The sequence below is a fragment of the Peromyscus eremicus genome, chromosome 13 (genome assembly GCF_949786415.1).
Source record: "Peromyscus eremicus chromosome 13, PerEre_H2_v1, whole genome shotgun sequence".
Lineage (NCBI taxonomy): Eukaryota > Metazoa > Chordata > Mammalia > Rodentia > Cricetidae > Peromyscus > Peromyscus eremicus.
The window spans coordinates 56,200,632-56,222,880 of record NC_081429.1 but is presented as its reverse complement, the minus strand read 5'-3'; the positions used below and the strand labels follow the sequence as shown (position 1 = coordinate 56,222,880).

Sequence of the window (22,249 nt, the reverse complement as noted above, 5' to 3'; positions counted from 1 at the left end):
CTTATCATGGGATACACAGTCATATATATAATAAATATATCTATAAGACAACTTCTGCACCTAAGACTCAGGGACCATTGAGGAAATGAGAGCAGAGAGATTGTAAGAGCCAAAAAGACCAGGAGGTCTGCTATGAGATTGTGTCTCCCGGAAATGACAGGAAGCTACACCCACAATACCTCAATAATATGGCTGCATAAACTAGACTTGAACAAGGCCCACACCAACAGATGTGCTAACACGGAAGGGAAAATCTCGTGGGGCCCCACCTTAGACATCCAACAATTGCTGAGATGGGAGAATTTGTCTTCCATGGGGGTGAGCCCCCAGGTGGTTGTCCAATACCAGTGGGTCAGCCCTGGAATCATATACATGCAGACAACAGTGAACAGACTCAACAGATTGTCTTTATTTATGTGCTCATCATGCACGCGCTTGTGTGTGTGTGTGTGTGTGTGTGTGTGTGTGTGTGTGTGTGTGTATAACAATAATAAAAAAAAGGTCATGAATTTGAGAGGAATCAGGGGAGTCATGAAAGAGTTGAGGGTAAGAAACATGGGAGAGATTAGAGGGAGGAGAGGGGAAAAGATACAAAGTTTGTTAAATTAAAAAGAAAATGACAAGGCAGAGCTAGCAAAAATACTGAGGTAGTAGCTGTGCCTGTCCGGCTGGGGCCTTGGGTCTTCACACTCCAGTGAGGAAGAAGCTAATACTACAAGCCTAAGTGAAATGGGGGACTCAGAGTGAGACCTTGCATCAAACTGAAACCCAAGATGCATTCTTCTTTCAATGAAATGGGGCCTGGAAACGACACGAAGTTGCATCCAGAGAGTGCATCTCAGCTGCTCCATGCTCTGATACCTGTGGGATTTGACTTGGGACCTTGTGACGGACCAGTCAGCACGCTGCCGTAAGGATCCATCCAGGTAATGGAGGGGAGGAAGAAGGAAGGAACGAGGAAGGCATAAACGATGGGAAGGAGAAAAGTAAGCTCATACTCCTTGCCAGGTGTGATGGCACATGGCAACAGCCTGAGCTGTTCCTGAGGCTGAGGAAAAAATGATCCCAAGGTCTAGGCTATAAAACAAGACACTATCTCAAAATAAAAATTAAAAGAGGACTGGGTTTATAGCTCAGCAATTCAGGGCTTGCTTAAGCATGTGTGATGCCTTGGGTTCTAGTGTTGGGGGTTCTCAATACTGGACGTAGAGGGAGAAGAGCATTTCCTCTAAGAGTTATAACTACAGGTTCTTTCTCCCATTGATTTGGTGTTGATTTTACACTGAATGTGCTCATGCAAAAAAACAACAAAGAGGCCGGGCGGTGGTGGCGCACGCCTTTAATCCCAGCACTCGGGAGGAAGAGCCAGGCGGATCTCTGTGAGTTCGAGGCCAGCCTGGTCTACAGAGTGAGTCCCAGGAAAGGCGTAAAGCTACACAGAGAAACCCTGTCTCGAAAAACAAAAAACAACAACAACAGCAAAAAAAAACCACAACAACAACAAAGGCAACATGCATGGGATGAGCTGGTAATATTCCCATGGCATCTGTCAAAAGCAAACTCAAAACCTCTGTGCAGCTAGATGCAAAGGCAAATGCCGAGTCTCCCCCAGCACTTGGCGGGCAGAGGCAGGACTGTGAATTTGTCTCCATCCGAGTCTGTATAGTAAGATCCTGGCTGACAGTGAAGAATTAAATAGGTATGTAGTGGATATTCACTTTGCCCATGACCTTGGGCTGGCTAGCCCTATAGAGGAGGTGCTTCTTGCCTGCCTATGTGACCTCTTAAAAGGGAAGAGGGAGGAGGTCTTGAGCTCCCTTGAATGTGGAAGGCTTCCTGGTGACCTGGTCTGGAGCTTTCCCCATCTTTCCCTGGGAGACGGAGAGGCAACAGCATTGCTTCATGTTATATAAGTTAAGTGCGTGATCTCCATTTCATCCCTTAGTGAATGTGTTTTCTTCCCAGAAATCTGTAGATTTCTTGCAATGTACACATTTTGAAACCACGTTCTCAATCCACCTGTGGGAACATATATGTGTTACTTGCTGTAAGATATAAGCACTCAGCATCCACTGTTCCCCTCAAGAGGTCCGGATAGTGAAGCGACCCATGGAGTCAGCAAGCAGTCTCCTGTGGGTGAGTCATTCACCACAGTGGTTCATGAAATCCATGTGTTTCACAAATAGTCATTAGCACCCTGAGAGTCAGAGTGAAGCAAGAGAGGGTGCTAGACACCTTGCACAAGCCGTGTGGAAACGGCAAAGAGAGAGTCACCTGAGCCGGCATGGCTTTCCACGGAAAGCTCCCAAATTCAGGCTAGGGGAGGCCAGCCATGCTCATACTGCTCACCATTCCACCCAAATTCCTGCTCCACATGAAGAGACCCTCAACATCACAGAAGTCACCCTATCCCCTGAACAGACAGCTTCTGGTAGGTGAGGGGCAGCCGCATCCACATCCTCTCCCAGCCACCATGATGGCAGCCAGAACTCCCGGACAGTCTCTGCTCACACTCAGCTGGCATCAACTATTAGTACAGGCACAGTTACAAGTGAGGGTATGTAGAAGTGTGACATGCTCAACAGGGGTAATCTCAAACTCTCCCAGTTTCTGTTTTTACACTAACCCCACTGTAACAAGACTTTGAGGCACCCTCTACAGATTGGGAGAGTGCTTATATTTTCAGCTCTTACTTCCCAGGACTTTGCTAGGGTAACAAGCTGGTCAGCTTGTGGAACTCACATAATGACGTTGACGAGAGTGCTTCTGAAATTCTCTCGCTCCTTATGTGGAGATTTGACCTTTGATCTGGAAGTCGATGGTCCAGCTCGGCTATCATCAATTTGATCCAGTAATTTGCCTTTTCTTCCAAAGTGCTCCATGTATTCAGCTTAAATTTTAAAGACAAGTTGCTCGTGTGAAAGGTAAGCTAAAATTCGTAAGTCCTTAGAATAAGGCACTGCAGCACCATCAAGAAAAACATTACATACTTTATGTTCTCATCTCAAAGAATCCTAATGAATATTGTTTTATTATCAAAAGTTATTAAACACCTATTTTAAATCATCATAATAGGAGCTTCTGTTTACTGTAAGAATATTGTTGAATTGTGTGGTGCTTTGATTGATATAATAAATATTTTCAATTGTATTTGTATGAGTCTCTTTAAAGGATTAAGATTTAAACATGATAAAAACAAAGTCACACTGTTCAAGAAAAATTTAAAAGCACCGTAATTTCAAAAACATTTCAATGTTAAATGTAATCAATCTGATAGTGCTATACATTCTATACATTCGAGTGAAACAAAATGTGTGTGTGCAGCTGTGTATGCACATGTGTGCAGAGGCTGGATCTTTGTGGCCTGGAGCTCGTGAGTTGGGCCTGGATGATTAGCCAGCCAGCCTCAGGGATCCTTGAATCTCATCCCAGCCAGTGAGATTGTAAGGACAAGCTACTACACCTGGCTTCTTATGTGGACATGGGGAGTAAACTCGGGTCCTCAGGTCCTGTGTTTAACCGGCTGAGCTATCTCTTCAGACCCTGGAGGAAAGCTATTTTTAAATGACTAATTTGGAAATGTTATTTACAAATTTAGGACGTTCTTAGAAAAAAGTTCTCAGCCTTTGACACAAAAGGCCCATCAACATTGTGGAGTTGGGAGCTCTCCTAAGGCTGCCCTAAGAAGCCTTCAGTAATCGAGGGTTGCTTAGGTAGGGAAGGGGTGGCATGCCTTAGGGCGCTTAGGTAGGGAAGGGGTGGTGTGCTACCAGGAAGCTGCTTTTCCCATGCTCATGCAAACAGCCCTAAATGAATGCAGAAGGGACTTGCTGGGAGGAAGGCTTTGAGGTTCCTGTGAGAGAGAAAGGGAAATGAAAAGATAGTGGAGGAGAATAGGATGGAAGAAAGATTACACACACACACACACACACACACACACACACATATATATATAAAGATTTTACATGTATATAATGAGGTTTTATATATATAAAATGAAATGGTGAGAGAATAAATTAAAATAAATGTAATTATTTCATGAAAAGCATTTACAATGGTTTTTAAATAACTAGGAACTGGAAACAATTGTTTTATGATGGAAAAATGTATAGAAGGAAACTTTCTATATGACATATAACAATTATACTTCATAATTTTATGGCCTTATTAACTATACATATTTTTTACTCAAAAACCAAAGTTCTTACCATATGACTGTTCATTTTTAACAGTATAGGGTTCTGGAGCCGGGATGTCCTGTTTGATATTTAGATGGAATGACGGAGCAGCCTGCTGCCACTGGGGCTTGACTCCTGTCTAAAACAGAACATTGAAATAGTGTCAGGAAGTAGTGTAGAAGATGTTCCACTTAACCCATGACCATTTCTGTGAGCGGCTCTAGCATTGTCTTGAGCACATCAGGACCTCTGGGAAGATGCATGGCCATCAGCGACGGGCCTTCCTTTGCCTGGGCATTACCAGGAAAATTAAGGATAGCCCCACCGCCGCTACGTGGTTATGAGTGTCCATTACCCAAACCTGGAGTGTCCGTTCCACACAGTCTGCTCATTGCCCGTGTCTGCCACTGTCTATAAAATTTCCTTCAACATGTTTTTGACTGATGAATAATGGCATGGAAGTCTTCATATCAAAACATACCAACGGGGCACCATGCAGTGTTTAGTACTTGTATACACTGTGTAGTATCTAAGGGAGGTTCAACGAATCCCGTGAAAAATTATCATTGATGGTGAAAGCTTCCCAAGTCCGTCTGTCAGCTTTCTGAGATGCACATTGCATTCTAGTTATTTATAGTGGCCCTACTGTACACTGGCAGGCCGGGACTCCTCAGCCTGTCTGGCTGTAACTTAGTGCCCCATCCCCGCCTCCTGAGTAAGGGGTATAGGTGTCTAGGAATTCATTTGTTCCTTCTAAGTTGTCAAGTCCGTCATCACACAGTTATTCATAATGATCTCAATTAATGTAATAAATATTTTTGTCTTTTGTATTTCTGTGTGGTTAAGTTGTGGTAGCTCCCTTTTCATTTTGAATCTTCTTTCCTAGCTTGGCTAAGGCTTTTTTTTTAAAGGTTTTCTTATCTTTTCGAAGAACCAAAGGTTTGTTTCCTAGATCTTTTGGCGTTGATTTTTCGGTATCCATCTCATTTAGTTATGCCCTGTTCTTCCCTAAGCTCCGTGGGGTTCGGTTTGTTCTCGGGGTTCTGCTGCGGAGACGCAGAGCTGGGTTTAACAGCCGTGGCTGTTGTGGACATTGACTTCTGTGTAGACTTCCGAGTGCTGTATTCCACACATTTGGAATATTAGCTTTCCAGATTCGTTTAATTTTTACATTTCCTTCTTGAGTTTCCCTTCTTTCATTTGCTGTCTGAAAGCAGCTTGGTCAGTTCCCAGGGTTTGTGTCATTTGCCAAGATTTTCTTACGATTTTTCAGTTTTTTTGCACTATGGCTAGAAAACAAATATTCTGTATGATTTCATCTAAAAAACAAAACTGTTTTTTTTGTTTGTTTGTTTGTTTTTTTACTGAGACTCTATTTAAACTTAAATCCCAGGAGCTACAAGAAGATAATTCAATGGTATTGAATTCAAGATAGCTATGAAAGAATAAACATTAAGTAAGTAGGTCAGGGCTTTATTAACTAAAATGCCCACTGTCTTTCCCATAGGACAATGATCATTCAAAATCAAAATAATGCCAAAGGAAGCCATGGTCCATGAGCTCATTGGTAGAAGGCCTTTCGCCACTGGAAGGTCCATCTACACAGAGATAACCAAATGCTCCCCTTTTCGGTCTAGAAACTGAGGACCAGAGAGGAAAATGACTCCCCAGAGGTCCCAGAGTTTTGCTCAGAGCCCCTGCTTCCTGGCAGTGACATTCCTCTGCTAATCCAGCTTGGTAATGCTTTTATTTACCTTTAAATATTCTGTACACACTAAGAAATTATTGGCACCGTGACCTTACTAGACTTTTGTATTTGTTAATAGATATAGCTAAGGGAATTTCTCTATCGAAGAAGAAGTAAATCAGAGCACAAAATCAAAATTTGGTATTTCGTTTTAAGTTTGGATCCTATAAACCTTTGAAAATGGCAACGTTTTAGAAATTATATAGATAAATTACCAAAGCTAACTGGGGTAAAACTCTTGTAGGCAGTTTGGTCTTTTCTTTGCCGGGCGGTTTATCCTGCACAAAATACGTGAGAAAAAAAAGAAAAACATTAACACAAATTTTATATTGTCCAACATAAAGTAAAGTACATTTTAGCCAAAATGTTCAAAGGTAAACTCAAGTACTCAGAGTCTTCACTGTTTGGGCCAGGCATGGTGGTGCTTTTAATTCCAGCACTCCAGAGGGGAATTCAAGACCAGCCTGGTCTACACAACAAGTTCAGACCAGCCACCAATATGTAGAGAGACCCTTGTTTGTCTTAACATTGCTCTCTCTGTAGTGCAGGGAAACAAAGTAAACAGAAATCATGTGCAGCAGCAAGACTCATCAAAAGCCTTACAAATCAGGTAAAATCTTTCACACACCACAACTGCTGAGAATTCAATCTAACCTTAGTGTGCATGGCTTACTCAGCTTTACACCTCTCCTCTCACTAAAACACCACAGTTTCCTCACTGACATACCAGAACCAGCCCTTCCTGCAGCTATGGCATGTTGGGTTAATGCGTCCAATGGCCGTGAGTAACAGTTGTGCTTTTCTGCAATTTCCTAAATTTCCTTCAGCCATGACACCAGAGCATGAATGTCCCAGCCAGGGGGACGCACTGCTGGGGTTAGGGACAGAATGTTTGGGTGTCTAAAGCGGACACTAGTTGTGTGTCAGGCCAGCTGCCAATGCTATGGCCCTCAGCTGCAAACTGACCCTTTTTGCTCCCCTTGGATACTCAACAATACCCTCACTGTTTCTCCATTGCCGCCAGTACACTATCAGAAGATGCTAAGGAGACCTGTAAGACAGGGTCTTTCTTCCTGGTCCCTGTGTTTTTTCTCATACTCTGTTAGTGTGACTGCCAGCAATCAGCACCCTGGTCGGCGGGCGCCCTCTCCACTTGCATGTGGCTGACCTAGTGCAGACATCCTCCAGCACATTTCACTGGCATTTCATGGTGGCTCTCCACAGGTTTTGATAAGTGCTAGAGAGAGGGAATACCATTTAAGATTTCAGCATTCCAGCATGTTGTGGACTATTCATTTACATTGTATGAATATATGTCACTGTGATTGGTTTGATAAAAAGCTAAAGGGCCAATTGCTAGGCAAAGTTTTTAGGGCAGAGAGAATACTGGGAAGAAGAAAGGCGGAGATGCTACGAGAAGCCAGCTAGACATGGAATGAGTCAGACCCATAAAATGGGCTAGAGGTGTAAAACATGTGGTAGAATGTAGATTAAAAGATATGGGTTAATTTAAGTTATAAGAGTTAGTCAGAAACAAGCCTAAGCTAACAGCCAAGCTTTCATCATTCATAATAAATCTCTGTGTCATGGTTTGGCAGATGATTGGTGGGACAGAAAAATCTGCCTATACCAGCAGGTACCATCTACCCTCCTGCAGGCCTGTACCACCTAGCAAATGCCTCCACATCTGGTGAGCCACAGCCACATCATCTCCAGTGAGGTCTGAGTCTGAGCTTTGTGGAAGTAATGGATCTTGCAAGCATGTTTCTTGAGCACTCTCCTTTAGAACCTATGAAGGGTGGTTGTTCCATTTTCTACCTCGTTCTTTACATTGGTACTGCCCAAGTAGCATCATTAGTCATTTGTGGCTACTAAACACTTGAAATGTGGCTGCATGGAACTGAAATGTATCTACAAATAAAACATATGCTGGATTTTGAAGAAAATTCAAAACAGAGAATGTAAATTATCTCACTATAATTCCTCAAATTCATAAGATCATATTTTATGTTGATTACATTCTATTTGGCATACTCCATAAGTTATATAAAGTAGCACATTTAATAGTCTTAAAGTTTTTGAGATAAGTACTGTTTTACCACTTTCATGCCTTTTATACAGATAAGAAATGACATGTTTCCTGTCTCACATATAAAATATGATGTCTTTTATCCAGGACAGAATATAGAGGAAAGTAGTCAAGGAGAGTTTCAAAAGAAAAACTGATGGAAGTCAGCCTTGAAACACAATTGGACTTCCCAGAAAAGGATAACAATGCTCTTACTAAGGACAGGGAGAGCATCAGGAATTAGAGGTCAAAGAAGAAGAGCAAGCTTGAGAGAGGATGTTGGGGTGGGTGACAGGGCACTTGGGTTAACTCAATCCAAAGGCAAGCCATTTCTTTTAAATAAGGAACTACTGAGTCCCTACTGTATGCTAGGCTCTACTCAAGCAGTGGGTCTACATTGATGGACAGTCTGGTCCTCCCCTCATGATGCCTGCATTCTAGTGGACCTGTAGGCAGCGATTTCAGAATGGTTCTATCGAATAATGTCAAGAAGTAATGACACAATGGAGAAAATCAGAGTGAAGAGATAGGGATATGCTAGATTTCCATCTAGGAATGAGAGGAAGACACCGAAAAGTTATGTTTGAGTGGGACCCTGAAAAAAAGAGTGAGATGGGGTAGGGGAGGCAGGGCTGCTATTATGGGTGCTATTATGTTAGAGGACATGGACTTTGGGCTCTGGCTAGCAACATTAAGTTACTGTAGTTCCTCTTACGGTGACCTTAATAACAATTTGTGGGACACAGCCCCAGTTTACACCTCTTGCCTATGCGTAAGTAGTAGCACTTTCTCTTTCAATGGTATGTCAGTTTAAGGACAAATGATTCTGTTACCCTATGACCATACAAGGACACACAAAATTCTATTCCATACATGTTTCTAGAAACAGTAAACACACACGTACAAAGAGACTAGGGTCAGCAGTGGGGCTAGGCTGACGTTTTTAAATAAGGCAGGCAGTAGAAGATATGAGTCTTGATTTAAAGGTAGTGCTGTATCAGAAGGCCACCCTAGCCTTCCTGAGAGCACTGTTCAGAAATATTAACAAATTCCCAGTAAAGGAGAAACAAAATTTCAGCTTGGTCTTCAAAGCACTCATTCACATTCTCAAAATTATCTGACTTCCAGTTATCCTCTTTGTTGCCATGTGACCTGCACTGTATAGACATAGCAGATGGTCAGTATGACTTGTACTGCATTGACATACCAGATGGTCAATATAGCCTGCACTGCACAGACACAAAGATGGTCAATATAACCTGTACTGTATAGACATAGCAGATGGTCAAGAGCTGGGAATGTGTCCTCCATCACTCACCCTTGCACCCACAAGCATGAAGGCCATGTGCCCCAGAAGCATAACTATAAGATGGAGAAGGGCTGCTTGATGTCTGTCACATTTCATAATGGCAAGGAACAATTGTGTCTGGTCAAACTTCCAAAATTTGAAAGTGTGTTATAGCAGCTGAAGTTAATTACTATGTTCTGGGATGTCTTTCTGTATGTTATGAATATGTGTTACTCCCATTGGCTATTAAATAAAGCTGCATTGGCCTACAGCAGGGCAGGATGGAGCCAGGTGGGAAAATTCAAGAGAGATGATGAAAGGAGAGTAAGGAGAGATGCCAAAATGATGTCCAAGGAGCAACATGTAATGGGATGCAGGTAAAGCCCAGAACACATGACAATACATAGATTAATAGTTAAGAGTTAAGTTCAGTTATAAGAGCTAACTAGCAATAAGCCTGACCCACAGGCCATATAATTTGCAATTAAAATTAAGCCTCTGAGTGATTATTTTATAAGTGGCTGTGGGACTGTGGAACCAGGCAGGACCAGAGAAACATGTGACCGCAGGGCTGGGTGGGACCAGAGAAACTTTCAGCTACATTTGGCACCCAATGTGGGGCAGAAATTTCTACCCCAAAACCGAAAAAGCTTTAAAAAGCTTTAAAAAGCTTCCTAGTCATGTCTCTCAGGCAAGCCATGATACTGAGATGCCTCGGTGTGTGGGCTTGACCAACAGCATGGCAGAGTCCCGCCATGCAGCACACTGCATGATGAATTTAGCTTTTGCTAGTACAGACAAAAAAAAAGTTTCTGGGCTACATGCTGCTTGTTAGAGGCATAGACCCACTGCTGGTGGTAGGCAACCTCCACCATGTTGGGAAGCTGAGGTAGGCAGTCAGTAGCCAAGGCTGCCACTTTGGTTCTAGCCACACTACAGTTTAAATCAATGGTCAAAAAATGATTACAGATTCACAATAAGACAGATTCAGATGACATAAAACTCTAAACGATTTACAATACATATGAAAATGTACATAGGCTTGAAAGAGAAAAAAAAGGAATATAGACAGTAATATAAAGAAATCAATAGTTTAAAAAAATAAAGTCTTTAAAGAGACAATAAGAATAATATAGAAGTTAAGCCATGTAAAGATGAAAATTACACAAAGAATCTGGATACTGCAGATTATTATATTGTCTTTGAGATTTTTAGCTGGAGAGAGACATTTGATTGTAAAAGCAACTAAGTTAAACCAACATGTATATTTTAAAGTTATCTTGACTTCAAAATTTATGTCTAAGGATATGTTGCTTTGGAAAAGAGGTTCTGCTTTTGTTTCCATAGAACCTGTGGATTCCTTCCAAATTAATATGGTCCCATCAAGGAAACCCCCCCCCCCCAGAGGTCTCCAGATGATCCAACATCCAAAACAGCTTCAAAGCACCTGGCTCAGACAATACAGCCTCACAGACTACTCTAGTCAGGACTTGACCATTATCCTGAATTTTCTCAGGCTCTCCTTAAGATTGTCAACACCCCCAACCAACAGGAAGTAGTATGAAAAGCTACGCCCAAATTCCCAAAATATTGTTTATAAATGTTTATTTTTATTTAAAGGAGATTTATTATAAATGCAATCTCTTTTTAAAAAAGAAAAGGAGATATAGATATGACAGGATGAAAGGGTAGGTTATTGAATCTACTTTTAAAGAGCAACAACTTGTTTGTAATGTTTTACATTGCTATATATTTTATTTTATTGATACAAATTTAAAGTTAATTTTGTTATACTATATATATATTTATTCTTGTTTAAGGTATTATGTTTATGCAACTCATTTAAAATTGTAATATGTAATTAAAATATAAAATAATTAGTCATTTTATGATAATCAAACTTATAGTCCTATAAATTAAGTTTTTTAAATATACAAAAATATAATTCAATTAGGGAGGTAATCTTCACACACTTTAAAGACCTACAGAATATCATATTTAAAATATTTTAAGAACTTAGACTTTTCTGGACAATGAGGCTTGTCTGCTCCTGGCAGCACCAATTACTTCAGAGAGGATGATGGGCATTGAAGAAACTTCATATGGAGTTTGCGTTCTTTATGGCATAAATAGCCATTTGTGCAAGAAGCTGCTCTAGCCTGGATTGCTTGATAATATGTTGTATAAACTGGACATACAGAACTCATAGGAAAATGACCACTAAATTTTACCAAAACGAGGTGACATGGTCCTTCAGTTTCCTGCTTCAGAGAGGAAACTGCCAGACATTCTACAGGACACAAGGAAAAGTGACTGAGAGACTCTAGACCTATAGGCTGAAGATGGATGACCCAACATTGCAGAGGAATTTTAGGTGACTATCCAAGTAGCCAGCTGTCTCTGTCATTTCCAGAATTTTAGAAGTTGATTACAATGCATTTCCTGTTTACTTAAGTAATATCATATCCTTCTGGGGTATTTGATGGAGTTGAGGACTAGATACAATTTTCTTTAGTTATGATAAAAGATAAATTAGATATAAAACTTTAGACTCACAAATATAGGATAGATGATAGAATATTTTCTTTACATTTGCCAAATACAAATAGACTAGATATTGTAACTGTAATTCTTGCTTGATAACTGCTCTATTATATGTCATTTTACTATGTTAAAGTTAAAACCTTCCTTTTTGATTAGACAGAAAAAGGAAATTGCTGTGGGATATCTTTCTGTATGCTGTGAATATGTGTTACTCCCATTGGCTAATAAATAAAGCTGCATTGGCCTATGGTAGGGCAGGATGGAGCCAGGCCAGAAAATCCAAGAGAGATAGTGAGAGGAGAAAGGAGAGTAATAAGGGGAGATGCTAAACCGCTGTCCAAGGAACAACATGTAATGGGACGCAGTTAAAGCCATGGAACACATGAGGATACATAGATTAATAGTTATGAGTTAAGTTCAGTTATAAGAGCTAGCTAGCAAGAAGCTTGATCCACAGGCCATATAATTTGCAATTAATATTAAGCCTCTGAGTGATTATTTTATAAGTGGCTGTGGGACTGTGGAACCAGGCAGGACCAGAAAAATATGGGACCACGGGGCGGGGTGGGACCAGAGAAACTCAGCTACATTACTCTAATAGTATCACCATGTTAAAAATCTGAACCTTTGCTCAAGATAGGGATTTTAAAAGTTTGATTTTTCTTTTTAATTCCAATTGTAGGCAGTCGCCTCTGGATGTGCATACTGTTCTTTACAATTTAAGTTATTTCTGAATCATATGTGCACATCCCTAGTCCTGCTCTCTCATACCCTCAGTCTACCCAGGTTTACTGAGTAAACTCCATAAACTGATGCTAAAATAATGCTGACTTCACATTTACATTAGAAAATTACAAAATTGTTAGCCAGCCATTTTTTAAATGTAAGAAAAGGGGTATAGAGGATTAAAGAATGGCAATGAGCTCCAGACAATACAAATACCAGATTGTCATGTTCCCAGTACTGTATCCCAGATGTCACTGCTACAATTCCTCACTGACCACATGATGACAGAGGGAGAATGAGCATATTTCCATGATAAATGATAGGATAGATATTCTCAGAGAGGAAGGCTCCCCTTTTGGGGAGAATGAGAAGAACACTATGAGATGTTATGGTTTACCTGCTCTGGAACTTTCATGTCAGGGAACAGGCAATATCCAGAAGACACCTATCAATCTCAGTCTACTACATAAATTTCCTCACAGACCTGACTTATAGACTATACACCACCAGGCTATTCTCCCCAGGTTCATCAGCTTTCTAGGTGGAAAAGGTTAGTGAGGACTTTAATATTTCCTTATTATACTTCAGTGTAGAATATGTATCTTGCAGAATGTTTATGCAGGATGGTTCTCTGACTAACCAAAAATAGTAGCCACATCTAAGCCAGAGCATCACATAGCACTGGTGTTTCAAATCATTTCTGTCTTCATGGTCTCACCAGTAACTACAAGCATGGCTGTAGTAAACAGTTCTGTTCTACACTCAATTTATGGCACTATTTCCCCCCCAAAAAAAATGTGTTTGTCTTTCTGCAGGGAGGGAGCGAGGTGGCGCTACTTTAATGCCATAGCATATGCTCTAGGAAAAGTCCACTGTCCCCACACACAAGCAACCACAAAAATGTAAGAATTGGTATCCCCAGGAGCAATTCTCTATCAATACAAGATGAAGGGAGTTAGATAAATGCCTTTCTTTCTCTCTTTCTTTGCTTCTTTCTTTCTTTCTTTCTTTCTTTCTTTCTTTCTTTCTTTCTTTCTTCCTTCCTTCCTTCCTTCCTTCCTTCCTTCCTTCTTTTCTTTCTTTCCAAGACAAGGGTTTTCTGTGTAACTCTAGCTGTTCTAGAACCTGCTCTGTAGACCAGGCTGGCCTTGAACTCAGAGAGATTCACCTGCCTCTGCCTCCCAAGTGCTGGGATTAAAGATGGACAATTCCAGGATGTATTCTGTCATCTCCGATCATGACAGGACTGCCTCAATTTCCTACTGGTATAACCAACTTGAGGCTCAGACCACAAACTCTTTGTAGTTTGATTCTCCCCCTTCTCTTGCTCTTGGGATCATGTCCCAAATAAATTAGCTGTATGCAAATCCTTCCTGTCAGATACTCCTGTCATGACGCCTCAAGTTGACAGAATGCAGACCTTCCTACCCTTCCTCTGCCCTTCCATTTCTCCACTCTCATCTTTCTTCATAGGAGATTTAAAGTTCACAGAAGTGGTGAGGGTGAAGTGTGCAAAGAAAGGTGAGAACTAGTTCACCGGCTCAGAGGCTGTATCCACCAAAGCTGGGTCAACCTTGATTTCGACTGGAGTGATCAGAGACCTGAACTCCTGTGAAGGATTTCACTCTAGTCTTAGGACTGCTGTAGTGCTTTACCCCAAGTGTGAACTTGATGTTTAAATACAAACAAGGCAATAGATTATTTCTAAAGTATCTCAAAAGTATGATTTCTCATAAAGCATAAATGCCTTGAGAATACAAAAGAAAAACTCTAAGATACTCTCAAATATGAGCACATTGTAAGATTTTAAGTCAGCCAGAAAACATATTTGAAATAACTGTATGGTTTGTTGGCTTGAAAGAATCATTCATCTGAGCTCCAAATATTTGTTCAGTGAGTGAACATGAGTCTAACAGACCCAGGCACCCTAACAGCAACACTTTCGATTTTATAATTTGTTAAATTTTAAAGAGAAACTGTCTATTTCACTTCAGTTCTTTGATTTGTGAACTAGAAAACATAAAGTAGGCATTCGTAGATGTAAGAAACTTATGATTTTACTTTATAAAGCTTCTAAAAATCTGCTGTTAACAATGCAAATAGACTGAAAATTAAAACATGAGTGCTTTGAAATGTTTGAGATTATTCCCTTGATGTTTCATTTAAGTTTTTGTTTTGCTACATTTATTTTTTTTAACTGAAGAAAATTCAAATTGTTAGGAATCTTCCCTGTATGAAGCAATGCAAATATTCCATCATGTATTTCATCCTGACCCTTTAAAATATGTTTCAAAACAATATCTGTTCTAAAACTCTACTTAAACCCAACTCCTAGGAGTCATAAGAATGTAACTCAATGTCATTAAATCCAACATAATTAATACATGGTACGTTAACTACAGTGGAATCTAGCTTTTCCAATATGTGATCCACTAACAATGCCTATTAGCTGCCTTTTCCATAGACAATGATAATTTATAATGAAAATAAAAGCCAAGACCTACAAAAATCTTTTGTAGTACAGCCGTTTAGCACTGGGAGAGCCATCTCCTCAGACATTAACAAATCCTCTCAGTTTTAAACTTTCAAAGGAGGTTCAGAAAAGTAAGTGACTCCTGAAGGTCACAGAGCCAGACATGAAGCTGTTAATTGACACCAACACTCACACACACACACACACACACACACACACACACACACACACACACACACTGCCCCCTTGAGGTCATTTGGAATTCTTAGCTCCATCCATGCTGGAAATTACAAATGCAGTGATTTTATTAGGAAAGTGGTTTTCCTAGGATATGTATCACACTGTATTTTTCTGCCAAGATAGAATCAGCTGGAACACAGAATTTGAAATCAGACAGTAGTAAGCAAGACTATGATAACAGAATAAACATAATGATATATTAACAGATTACCGTAGACAACTGCGGTAGGAATCTCACTGGTGCCTTGCCTTTTTCTTTGCCGGATAGTTTATCCTATGTGGGGGGAAAAACAGTTTACTTATTGTTGCTAAATTTAATTCACCCAGCCAAATTTTACATTTCCTATAAAGTCAAGCACACATCATCCAAAATATCCTAAAATACAAATTACTGATGATATGATCTTATATCTAGAAATCTTATAAATATACCAAGAAACTATGAAAGCTAATTAGTTCATTCAGAAGGTTGTAGGATACAAAGTTCATGCACACACACTTTAGACACTACTAGTAAACAGTCCAAAGTTGAAATTAAGGAACAGTTTTAGGGCTGGTAAGATGGTGACTCGGTTATGGTTTCTATTGCCGTGACAAACACCATGACCAGAGCCACCTGGGGAGGGAAACCTTATTTGGCTTACGAGTTATACTCCATCTTTAGGGGAAACCAAGGCAGGAACTAAAACAGAGACCATGGAGGAACACCACTAACTGGCTTGTTCCTCTTAACTTACTCAGCCTGCCTTGTTATATACTCCAGGACCACCTGCCCAGGTATGGCGCCACACACAGTGGGCTGGGCCCTTCCATGTCAATCAAGAAAACATCCCCATGGACTTGCCTACAGGACAATAGGGGCCTTTTCTCAACCAAGTTTCCCTCTTTTCAGGTGGCTCTAGCTTATGTCATGTTGACAAAATTAATTAATTGATTAATTAATCAAACAATTAATTAATTGAATAAAATTAAAACCACTTAACCAGGACAGATGGCCTTGCAGTTAAGGCACTTGCCACCAAAGCCAACAGCCTGAGTTTAATCGCCTAGACCCACACAATGGAACGAAAGAATCGACTTCTCCAGTTGTCCTTTGGCTTCCCTTGGTGTGCCCAGGAATTAATTTGGAAAAAAAATGAAATGTAAGATGTCTTAATTAAGCTGTAAAGTATCATTAAAGAAGATTTGAGTCTGGGGTCTCACACATGCTAGGCAAGCACTCTACCAGAGAGCTGTATCCCCAGACCCCCAAATGATTTGTGAACAGGAAAACGCATCTGCTTATGACAATTTCTATGACGGCTTCATCTGTTTTCGATAATTTTTGTGATAGTTACATTCTTTGCCCCAGGCTGAGCCTTTCTGCCTTTTTCCTGATCTGTGATGGAGAAGATAGATTATATATAAGGGCATCATCAGAGCGCTTAGTCTTCTAACTTCCAGACAGGAATAATCAATGCTCTCGTTGCATCCCAACATACTGACCACCAGGAGAAAGGGGAGTTGGAATATTTATGTCCAAGTACTGTGGTTCTGTGGAGCTGAAACAGCAGTCCTCACTTTATACAATTCCTCATGTTGTGGTGACCCCCAACCATAAAATTATTTTGTTTCTACTTCTTAACTGAATTTTGCTACTGTTATGAATCGTAGTGTGAATATTTGATATGCAGGATATCTGCTATGCGAACCCTGTGAATGGGTCATTTGACACCCAAATGGGCCACAGCTTACAGGCTGAGAACTGCTGTTCTAAAGTAAGCTTACCTCATCTCATGTGTGCTCCCGGAACCCCACCCATACCTCTGCAGAAGGTCTCTTTCTAAATATTCCACGCGTTTTCTGTAGGAACTTTTAATATACATTTATATTCCACAATGAAATTTCTGAACAGTCTAGTTCCTCCTTGAGTGGTCAAGTCTAGCTTTGCATTCAGAATTTTCTGTCGGTTTTCATCTACTGGCCTCTTAGAAGAAATATTGTAAAATAAAATCTGTTATACAACCCAAGCATTAGCCATGGCAAGCAAAGGTTTCTGTTAAATTGACAATAATTTTTTTCTGCTAAGTTGACAATAACTTCCCAAACTGTGATAGGGTTGTTAGACATGATGTTGTGTACCTGTATCCCAGTACTTGGGAAACTGAGACAGGAGGATTGTATGAGTTCAAAGTCAATCTCAACCACATAGTAAGACTTTGTTTCAAGAGTAAAATTTAACAGGCTAGTTAAAAACATGAGTGTCTCATGTTAGAGCCATGGTTGATAAAGCTGCCACTTTTGGTCTTACAGAAAACTTTTTCACAGCTTCTTTTTGATGATATTAAGATGATATGATGAGGGGCTGGAGAGATGGCTTTGAGGTTAAGAGAGCTTGTTACTTTTGCAGAGAGCCTGCTTTTGCTGGGCTCCGTTCCCAGCACCCACATGGCAGTGCACAGCTGTCTATAGTTCTAATTCCAGGGCCTATGATGCCCTCTCCTAGCCTCTCAGGACACTGCACACACAGTGTACACAGAGGCAAAACTCTCACGCACATGAAAAAATAAAAATAGTTCTTTAAAAGAAGAAGGCAAACAGGATGACCATGGCAGATGATTGACAACCACTTGCGTGTGTAACTTTAAAACGTGCTGAGCACGGCAAGGCTACAGCAGTTCCCGCCCCGCTGCCTGCAAGCAACAGTCAGTTTGAGAGGACTTTCCTTTGAATAGTGACACTTTTAAACTCTGGAAACTTCTTCAACAGAATCTCTAAGTGTCTGGAGTTTGGGTTTTTTTTTTTTTTAATACTAGTTTTAAAAATGAAATGAGCAACCGCGAAAGACTTATATTTCTCTTTAAATACCTAACTTAAGAGGAAAACCCAGACAGCTATCTCTGAAAAATGCCATGTCCCTCTCAACCTTCCACTAATGAGATGAATATGTTAAAACCTCCTCGGTAAATACGATTCTGCCACCTGCTCTCTTCTTCAAATGGAGTGAATACATAAGCAAATGTCACGTTAAAATGGAATTTCTGAAAATTTAATCCATTCTATTTGTTTTGGATTAAAGTATAAAACTTTCATCTTTTCAAGAGGAAAACTGTACTCTAAATTAGCATAGAGGAAAGCATCGAGATGACTTTTAAAATTACAAAATCAACCAAAAACGGGAGGAGAGAGCCCTCTGCTGCTTAAGACAGTGGTAAGAATCCCAGCTGGTTAATAATGCCCGTTCTCGTGGGTTCCGAGGTTTCTCCAATGGAACATGGCCCTTCTGGAGGTTGTGGCAAGACAATAGCGTTGGTACCCAATGTCACTTTTAGAAAGAGGAAGCATGCTCAGCTTCCAGTGATTGTTTAACGGCTGCTTCTGAGCTCTAGCTGGATAGGTGGGAGGAACTATGGGAACTAGCTTTCCAGAAAAACCACTGTATATTGCATAAAAGAAGTATTTTAGATTTGACAGTATAGACTGTGGTTCCATGGTTGGGCCAAAGACTGATTTGCCCATTAAGCAAAGGAGCTACTCAATTATGGATGGCAATGATTTGCAATTTTGTTAAGACGTGGGAGCACAATGCTCTCACACAGTGAGGTCTAGTGGCTGCTCAGGTGTGTGTTGTGGTTTTTTTTTTTGTTTGTTTGTTTGTTTATTTTTTGTCACGTGTATCTGAAATTTGGGAGGATCTTTGCTCATTTGTTATTGTACTACTCATGGCTAATTATACTTTGATATATGAATCATAGCACCTGTTTCTTCCTTCTCAGTTTATTATATGACTTTTCAAAAATTCTGAAATAAAATTTTCTTGAGCATTTAGGTAGCTATTACTGATTTGGTTAATAAGTTAGAGGCTTGACGTTGTCTGCTGTTAATCTATAACCTATATAATCTAGAACTATAGATGTTATAATATAGATATGACATGTCTTTCCAAAAGGCTCACCAAGTTGAGGGGTGGCACCTGCTGGTGCTGCTCTTGAGGAGCTATCGGGCCATGAGGATGCTATTTTCATCTATACATTAATGTAAGCATATGACGGAATGTGCTGTGGAGAGGTAGGACCTGGTTGAAGAACATGGGCTGTTGGGGGTCTGCCTTCAGCCTGCTCATCTTTCTCCAGCCTCCTCCTTGGGGCTCTCTGCCTTCTGGCTGCTGCGAAGTGAGCAGCTTTACTCCCCCATGCCCTCCCTGCCTGGATGTAGTGCATTGGTTCAGCACCCAGAAGCACCCAGAGCTGACTGACCCCTACAACCTTGAGCCAAAATACATCGTCTCCTCTGTGACCTGCCTTGCTCTGCTTTGTCACAGCAAAAAGCCTGATCAGCGCAACAAGGGTTTAAAACTCGTTCTGTGCATGTGTGTCTGTGTCTGTGTGTGTGTCTGTATGATTGTGTATGTGAGTGTGTGTCTGTGTGTATGAGTGTGTCTTTGTGTATGTGTGTGTACGTGTATGTCTGTGTCTGTGTGTATGTGTGTATGAGTGTGTGTATATGAGTATGGGCCTGTGTGTGAGTGTGTGGGGCATACCCATGTGTGTGTTTGTATGTGTGTGAGTGTGAATATGTATGTGTAGTATGTCCATGTGTAAGTGTATATGTATGTATGTGTGTGAGTGTGAATGTGTGTGTGTGGTATGTTCATGTGTATGTGTGTATATGTGTGTGTGTGTGTATGTATGAGTGTGTGTGAGTGTGAATGTGTGTGTGTGGTATGTTCATGTGTATGTGTGTGTGTGTGTGTTCAGTATGTCCACGTGTGTATGGGGGTGCCCCTGCCTACACACAGTTGCTCGCTGACTTACTACTTTGAGACGGGTTTCTCACTGAACCAGAAACTAAGCTGATGGGTGGGAAGTCCCAGCCATCCTCTTGTCTCTGTGCCTCACAGTGCTGGGGTCACAAGCAAGCTCCAGCACTCCGGGCCTTGAAGTGGGTGCTGGGCGTTTGAGTTTATGTCTTCATGGCTTGCCATCAAGCTCTTAAGCACTGAGCTGTCTCCTCAACGCCTAAGTCACCTTTTAATATCACTTTCACAACAAACACAACTTACAAAAGAAAGCACTATGAAGTGCTGAAGAAGAAGAAAAAAGCTGAGTTAAAATTTTCAGATGGAAAATCAACTCCTTTTTATTTGGGTTGCTTGCGGAGTCCTTTTCTCATTCGTCACGGTGTAGAGATCTGGAATGTTTCTCTAGCTTCCCAGGAAAAAAATGTGCACGCTACAGCCTTCCTGTGGTATCAAAACCATGGACCATGGTCCTGGGCTACAGTTACTCTTAAGATCAACTAAGAAAGACTTCTGTTTTCACAACTACTTATTTTTTACAAGCTCTTGTGGCATGCATCTTTTATTGCACACCACAGGACTAAGCAAGAGCCCTGGGTGGCCTGTGATCTCAGCGCTCAGCTGGCAGAGGCTGGGGACTAGCAGTGGCTGCAAAGTCCAAGGCCAGCCTGGCCTAAATAACCCCAGGCCAGTTTAGGGTGGGAGGGGTGTGGTCAATAGCGAGTCTCTGTCTCCTCAGAAAGAAAAAGACTAAGTAGTTTGCGTAAAGTCACACGTCTAAGAAGCCCACGCCCACATTGACATCTGGCCCGACTTCCTGCCACCCAAACACCCGGCAGAGCAGCTGGGGTCGCTGTCGAGCCGCTCCCGCAGCGGGCGCGTCCCAGGGAGGTGTGTTCTGTAGTTAGGGGACAGCGAGGTGCAGCGGTTGGGAAGGGAACAGGAGGGAAACGCTCAGTACCCGGGGTGCCGCAGGGGTCGAGGCTGGGTCCCCGAGAGCCGCCACAGTCTGCCTGGCCCACCCCGGGACCCGCGACCCTGGCTGGCCGCCCCGCTCTCACCTGCTCGCTGCTCATGGCTGCGAGGACTTGCGAGCCGTGCACGGCCGGCCTGGATCGCTGCTGCGGGACCCCCGGACCCAGGGACAGAGGTGTGCACCGCTGGACAGCTCTCTCTCTCTCGGAGCGGGGAGCGCTAGCGTCCTTGCCTCCCTTGTTGCTAAGGCAACAAGCTGGCGGGTTCCACTTCCGGTCATCCGGAGCTGCTTTGTGATCAGGCCCAGAACTTTCTGGGCGGTCCAGGAGAGTGGCTTCCTGGGGCCACCTGAGGGTGGTGGGCAGGCACTGCGAGGAGCGAAGACCCGCTGATGACGAAGTGGGTCCTCAGACTTCTGCACCTTTCAACGAATCTGGGTGGGCGAGGTCCTCTGCCTTATGTCTTCCTTTATCAGTTTCTGCAGATTTGTTTTTGTTTTTGTTTTTCGAGACAGAGTTTTTCTGTGTAGCGTTGCGCCTTTCCTGGATCTCGCTCTGTAGACCAGGTTGGCCTACGAACTCACAGAGATCCCGCTGCCTCTGCCTCCCGAGTGCTGGGATTAAAGGCGTGCGCCACCACCGCCCGGCAGTTTCTGCAGATTTCATTGCCAATGTGGACAAATGGAGTAATGAGAAGGCACTCAAGACCGGAGCCAGATGCATCGGTGTTCGGTTCTGTTGACACTAGAAAGTCAGCATTCAGAGATTCATTAAATCCACGCGTGATTGACTAGAGGAATGATTCTGTGTCAAGACAATACCTCTGGCGTGGGCTTGGGAGAGCATCAGGCAAGCGACAGAGTTGTGAGTCACAGCTCTACTCACTTCTCCTGGAAGATGTGGACGGGATGTGGAAGCTGAGGTCTGAAGGAGGAGGAGACATGGATGAGCCAGGACTGCTCCAGGCAGAGAGAAGATCACATACGAAAACCTGAGCCGTTGCGCGGCTATTGGAGGAACAACGGAACAAGTTACCACATGGAGGAGCGGGGTAAAACAGATTAGTCTGGGGATGAAGGTGAAGAGATAAATAGGCGCTATATTTTAAAGAGCTGATAAAATATGGTGAGGAGTTTAGACTTCAAGGGAAACTGCCTCCCACTGAAAAGTTCCTGTCTAGTTTAGTTTTGTTTGGGTTTGGTTTTGAGATGGTCTCACTGCACAATTCTCCATC

The 22,249-nt window shown here is 41.8% G+C and overlaps 1 protein-coding gene across 1 annotated transcript in view; it reads right to left on the bottom strand.

Annotated features, from left to right (window-relative positions):
* Dnah7 (dynein axonemal heavy chain 7) overlaps positions 1-21,249 on the bottom strand; it is a 255,152-nt gene extending 233,903 nt beyond the window's left edge. The window contains exons 1-5 of the mRNA XM_059278864.1: positions 21,103-21,249; positions 15,476-15,538; positions 6,141-6,203; positions 4,209-4,317; positions 2,743-2,890 (exon numbers count right to left, since the gene is read on the bottom strand). Of these exons, the coding sequence (XP_059134847.1) occupies positions 2,743-2,890; positions 4,209-4,317; positions 6,141-6,203; positions 15,476-15,538; positions 21,103-21,117 (398 nt within the window). The 5' untranslated portion in view covers positions 21,118-21,249. The remainder of the gene's footprint in view (positions 1-2,742; positions 2,891-4,208; positions 4,318-6,140; positions 6,204-15,475; positions 15,539-21,102) is intronic.
* Between the last annotated feature and the right edge of the window lie 1,000 nt (positions 21,250-22,249).